This window comes from Alosa alosa, chromosome 8, assembly GCF_017589495.1.
Source record: "Alosa alosa isolate M-15738 ecotype Scorff River chromosome 8, AALO_Geno_1.1, whole genome shotgun sequence".
In the NCBI taxonomy this organism is placed as follows: Eukaryota; Metazoa; Chordata; class Actinopteri; order Clupeiformes; family Clupeidae; genus Alosa; species Alosa alosa.
The window spans coordinates 17,508,126-17,514,299 of NC_063196.1; the positions used below are offsets into that span (position 1 = coordinate 17,508,126).

At 41.8% G+C, this 6,174-nt stretch overlaps 1 protein-coding gene across 1 annotated transcript; it reads left to right on the forward strand.

Annotated features, from left to right (window-relative positions):
* Nucleotides 1–2,872: 2,872 nt before the first annotated feature.
* hddc2 (HD domain containing 2) lies at nt 2,873–6,155 on the forward strand. The gene is made up of 6 exons (XM_048250190.1): nt 2,873–2,945; nt 3,697–3,818; nt 3,986–4,088; nt 4,316–4,384; nt 4,784–4,922; nt 5,363–6,155. Exons 1-6 carry the CDS (start codon nt 2,901–2,903, stop codon nt 5,515–5,517), a joined length of 633 nt encoding a protein of 210 aa, XP_048106147.1. The 5' UTR covers nt 2,873–2,900; the 3' UTR covers nt 5,518–6,155.
* The last annotated feature ends 19 nt before the right edge of the window (nt 6,156–6,174 follow it).

Consider the following 6,174-nt stretch of genomic DNA (forward strand, 5'->3'; position numbering starts at 1 on the left):
TAAAGTGCATGTTTGTTTTGAAGACGTGACATCCGCAACCCTGACCCTCCCCCCAGCCCCACTCGTCCCGTCCACTGACTCCTGTGCAGGGGCTTGACGCTGGGATGAGACATCATGAGTGGTGCATCCACTCCACTCCAGCTTCCTTCCTGCTGTCTGTTATAGGGGGCACTCCCAGGGTGGGCCTGTATTGTCTCTCCCCTCCCCTCCCGCATCTGGCTGCATCTCTCTGGGAAGCTGCTGAGCGGCCTCCAGGAAATGATGTCTGCGGGAAGGGAAGTGCCGTGGCGGTGGTGGTGGCACAGGTGGAGGATGCCGGTGACTAGCCGACCACTGGTGTCCCAAACCTCCCCACACCCACAGCCCCCAAAGTGGGGAGATGACCCTGAGCCTATCTCCTTAACCCAGTCGGAAGGAAAGGGCCAGCATCCGACTGTCATCTGTCCTCATCTGCCTGCCTGACGACAGGACCTCTCACACCTGCCACTGGTGCAGGAGGAGTGCAGACAGGGCTGAGAAAGACAAGATAAGCAGGAAGAGACTGATGTCATCTTCACTGACTCTGTTTAGCAGCTTTCCTCCAAGGTCACTGGCACACATGCGTTCCATAAGGAACCTCAAGGCAATTTGTAATTCTTGAAAATTAAATAAAGAGGAAAAAGAGGAAAAAACTGAGACTTTAAGTCATAAAGCAAAGTGGGATGCCCACTTTGTGTGCGACATAAGACATAGTGAGATTTTCATTTCCAAGACAACAAGCTGTCTTTTATGATGAGGACTTGTTGGCAGGGCGCAGGAGATATTTTGAAAGTGAGGGGACCAAATTGTGAACACAAACCCATAGTGAGATCAGATTTCCAGATATCGGATCGCCATCTCTGGCCCACTTTTCGACCATCATATTTTAAACTTGCCAGAATATTAAGATAATACCATTGATTGTTTTCAAAATATTTTTTGATTAAAATGGTCAAAACTGTGAGATGAGCACAACGCCAGATCTGCCCTCAGACCAGCTTCTTGCTATGTGCAATTCTACTTTTATTTAATTTTTTTAGATTTATTTTACACTACTTGGGCCAATGGTAGAATACTCTAAAAGCAACATGATGTTGATATTTTATGAAGCCATGAATGAATCATCATGCCTATGATCCAAACATAGACTACATGATCAAATAGCCTAGTTAGGCCTACAGTACCTAAATTGTCTGGTATAAACCAAATCAACTCTCCACTATGTGTCTGCAGTTAATATTTGTGCAATGTTAGAACATGTTGGCTTAACAAGTTACCAGTCCAGAACACACAGAAAATTGCAACAGAAAGTTGCCTTTATAATCAACTACTATTTGTTCCAACAGCATTTAAACAAAGCATTTATAAAATTGAAAAAAAAATATATTACATAAGAAGTAAAATAAAATACTGTTACTGTAGTAACTGTACCACATTATCCCAAGCTTCAAAGAGCTCCCCATGTCTGTGACAGCCAGACGTGACACCGCTAAATTCTCAGCTTGTTTATACCCCACACTGAACGCGTAAGAAAGGCCCATCACTCTGGGGTGTGGTAGCCTACTCTCTGGGTTTTATGCACCAAGGTAACTGAAGTATCCAATTTGTGTCTTGAAATTATGTTTGAAATAAATGTCTTAGAACAAAAACTTTGGGTAGGCCTATATACTTGTATTTTATAGTTAGGCTAGTGAAAACGAGTTGATCAGTAGGCTAGTTGAGTTTGTTATCAATAAACATAACAGCTAATGTCATGTTGAGCAGGAGATAGGCTACCATAAATCCTCAAATTATGCCCGGGATTGATTCTATTTATAGCCGGACAAATAAAGGCAGGTTCCCATATTTGCCTATACCATACCAACAATTGCCATCAGTCCACCAGCACTAGAAGACATTGCTTCGATTTAAGTCAATGAAATAACACCTCTTCTTAATATTTTATTATATTGTTGGTTGGATTAATAAAGTCGTTTTCCTACCATGGGTCTCCAACACACGCTCTCAAGCTCATTGTCTTGCCGCCCCTTTCGAGCTAATTGCCAGAGGCTGAAGCCTACTACATTTAACGCAATTGTTGAGTGACTCAAGGCATTCCAGCCTACGAATTTAATAAAAAGTAGCCTACTAAATCATGCATAATTAAACAATAACTCAATTTAGGCTACTTGGCTACGCAAAGGTTCTATTACAGCACAACCCCTATTCAATGGCTGTCTTGTCTCGCAATAAACAGCGGTGGAAATCCCGACACTTTTTCAACTGCATGAAACATAACAGTGAACCATCAAATATCTCCCAGAGTTCAGTGCCCATCAGTCCCAACATTTAGCAATATAATCAAACAGTCCAAAAGTAAATTAGATCCCAAACCAAACTGAAAATGTTATGCTTTTGATGGCCTACCAGTATGCCGCTCCAAACGAAAAGCATCTCTAATGATGGTTGTTAGTAGACAAACTGGCTTCAGATATCCAACAGAGTGAATATGAGATTGTGCAGTCTTACAGTACTGTAGATGGCTGTGGTTAGTGATGTGATGCTGTTAATGGGGAGTTTTACATAGTTAGCGCAAACCCTATAGGTTATTATTTATTTAGCGTATATAAGGCTTTTTTTCCTTATCAAAAGTGAGGGGGACGACGGCCGTCTCTTCAGCACTGCGTGGGACATATCCCCCACGTCCCCCGTACCTCCTGCTCTGAATACCAGACGGTGCGTGAAAATCCCAGACGAGAATGAGTCCCAGAGAAAGCGAGCAGTGCATGCTACTCCTGCTCCTAGCCCAAGCATTAAGCGCCATCTTATGGTCATGTTATGTCATTACAATCTTCAGCAAGAATAGCTTCCGGTTCACAATCAGCACTTGTTTACAGAGAGGTATGGACAATATGTTGCAGTTTATGAAACTTATTGGTCAGCTAAAGGTAAGCCACCTACGTTTAATTAATGCTTGAGGGTATCAACCAACGTTCACATAATTGTCTTTTAGAGCTTATGTGTTTTAAACTTAGGCTACTCTTAGATTTTGAAAATGCGAGAAAACATACCATTAGAGCATAGCTTCTCAAAGTGCGGCCCGCGGAAACATTTCTGGCGGCCCGCATTAACATCTGTAAAACTCTTAAAACTGTACAACTGTACTGTGTACTTTGAAAAGAATGAATCTCCGTTTAGTGGTGTTTAGTGGCCGTCAGGTTTTCCTGTGGTGCTTTGGTAGCTGGAATTGGCCCTGAATAAGGCCTATGCTGATAAGAAGCAAGGCACACTGAGACTTTGTTCTAAATACTGGTAAGCTTGTACTTGAAATGGACTGCACACAGGACTGTTATATCCCACATTAGTCTGTTGAAGGTAGAGAACCCCAGGGGTTGTGTGTGCATTGCAATTTTTTTAAGATTTTCACAAGTTTTGCCAGGTTTAGCCTCAGTTATGAATTAAAATGTGTTTAATGCAATAAATATACTGTAAACTGTAGAGATGCAACCTGGTCATTAAAATGATTACAAATAGGATTTATTTTCCAGGTTTTTTTTTCTCCACCCGCCCCTTTGGTGGCCCTCAGTTCAATGTTGGGTTCCTGAATTGGCCCTCATCAATCAAAACTTTGAGAACCCCTGCATTAGAGGATCATTCAGTAGGCTACATTACATAACCTAGTCTACTTTCTATACGTAGCGTGTGCCACGCACGGGCTGGGTGTACAGAAATGTGAAACAACCGGAGAGCGTTTCAGATCACATGTACAGAATGTCCATGATGGCTCTTACGATTGAAGATCGCAACCTCAATAAGGACAGGTATGTATTTCTCAGAAAATATGTGCTGTTAGAGTTATATGGAATACATGTGTTTCTAACCATGTCTGCATTCCTTTGGTAGTTATAATAGGCTACAACACAATTAGCAATGTAATTGACCTGATGGTACACTAATCATCACTGTATTTAATATCGCTCATTTCAAGGTGCATGAAATTGGCCCTAGTTCATGATATGGCAGAGTGCATTGTGGGGGACATTGCCCCTGCAGACAACATAAGCAAACCAGAGAAACACAGGAGAGAGAAGGTCAGTTTTTCCGTGAAGGACACTACTGTGCCTACTATAAAACGCAAATATGAGATTCCCTATTTGAGAACAAGCTGTCCACATCATTAGTCTATCCATGTTTGAGTGACGCTATATAGATTGTGGTAAAATAACACATTTGTGTATTCATACATGCTTGTAATCTTAGCATATTTGTACCTCACTTGCTTTATACATTCTTTGTGTACATTTACAAAACTTTGCAGGAGGCCATGGAACACTTGACAGGACTACTAAGTGATGGTCTTCGGAAGGAAATTTACGATTTATGGAATGTAAGTGTTTACTCTCTCTCTCTCTCTGAAGTATGGTTTCAAGACCTCCCGTTTAGCCGATTGATACCAATTTCTAAGGTAATTGACAGCGTTTCTGATCCAGTACACCATGTCCTGAGGGTTGTTTGTGTTTGTGTTTGTGTAAAACCCTTCCCATTCCCAGTAGGCCTCTTTGTGTTGTATAGGAGTTTAATGTGTGTTCCACTTCCCTAAATCAAGTCTGCTCTTCAGGGTTCAGAAATATTTCCAGGCCAACTTGAAACCCAAATCTTTTTGCCTGTTAGACCAAACCAGATGTTTTTCAGAGAAGTTAACTTTACTCCAGCGGGACTCGTAAATGACAGCTCAGATTTAGCTGTTTGTCTTGACTGACTGAGTGGTCCTGGTTTCATGGTGTAGGAGTACGAGACGCAGTCCAGCCCCGAGGCCAAGCTGGTAAAGGAGCTGGACCAGCTGGAGATGATCCTGCAGGCCCACGAGTACGAGCAGCTGGAGGGCACGCCAGGACGCCTGGAGGAGTTCTTTACCTCCACCCGTGGTGGGTCGCCAGTCCTAGTTCTGGTTCCTTATCGGTCTGAGGAACTAACTTTTACACTGGCAACCAGACATAGACTACTTTACTGCTCCTTAAAGGAACGCTGTAGTGTATTTATGTACAGTGCATGTAGCTAGAGTATACTATATGTGATTTCCATGCATCCACTCTATCTCTGTGTTGAATGACTTCATGTATCGAAGAGGTGGGGTGCTCTGTACTGTTACATAAGAGTTAACAGATTTAGTTGAACATAAACATAATTATTTGCAGCAATCTCAATCTTTTCAAATCCTGCTGCGTTGTCTTCGTATGAAGCATTTCAGCCACTTAACTCGTACTAATCTGGCGATGCCGAGTAGCTAAATGGCTTGATTTGATTTCCTCATCAGCGTAATTGATTATGGGAGATCTGTTTTCCTCTCTTTTCCCGGTTTCTATAGGCCGCTTTCACCACCCAGAGGTGCTGCGATTGGTGGAGAGCTTGAATGACGAGAGAGCAAGGCACATGGGTAAGGGGGAGGCTGAGCAACCAGCAGCAGCAGCAACACAGGAGAAAACGGACACTTCAACAAACACACCATCTAGCTCCTCATGACTGACATACGCCTCAAATCCTCCACTGGACTGATATGTTTGTGTGTGCCTGCGCTCAACCCCCTCATAATGTCACTATTTGGAACACACTGTGATGCGTACGGTGAATTGTAATTGAGTTGTCATACACATGGTGGTGCTGCAACTCAAATCAACAAAATATAAATAAAGGGTGAAAGAGTAACTATTTGTAGTAAGGTTGAACCCTTACAATTTCTGAGCAAATGTCACGATTTACCTCAGGCAACTTGGAGATGATGATGGATAATCCAAGCTGCCAAAAGAAAATAAGTGTCTATTCAGAAATAGATGCAATAGACTTAGCACCACATTAAAGTCATTACTTGAAATGTTGCATTTTATTGTTAATTAATCATCTAAACATGACAGTTCTAGTTTTTAAATGCATGTCAGCAGTATTTGAAAAAGTATTTCTTTACCTTTTCTTTATTTGTATTTGTTATTGTGGTTAGAGTAGGCATCACAAAGTTCTGTGTTGCCTTCAGTATAGTGGTTTGTTTTTGTTTTTCTTTGGATATTACCAAACTGTTAACTATAAATATTTGTATGTTTCTTTTTAAACCTTGATCTTTTTAAGTTTTCCCTTCTGAATACAAATGCAAGATTCTGAAAAAGTCATGTTCAGCCTGGTGCTTTG

Coding starts and splice junctions, on each gene's coding strand:
- hddc2 (XM_048250190.1), top strand. CDS start 2,901: ATGGACAATATGTTGCAGTTTATGAAACTTATTGGTCAGCTAAAG. Junction 3,819..3,985: donor CGCAACCTCAATAAGGACAG/GTATGTATTTCT, acceptor GCTCATTTCAAG/GTGCATGAAATTGGCCCTAG. Junction 4,385..4,783: donor AAATTTACGATTTATGGAAT/GTAAGTGTTTAC, acceptor TTCATGGTGTAG/GAGTACGAGACGCAGTCCAG.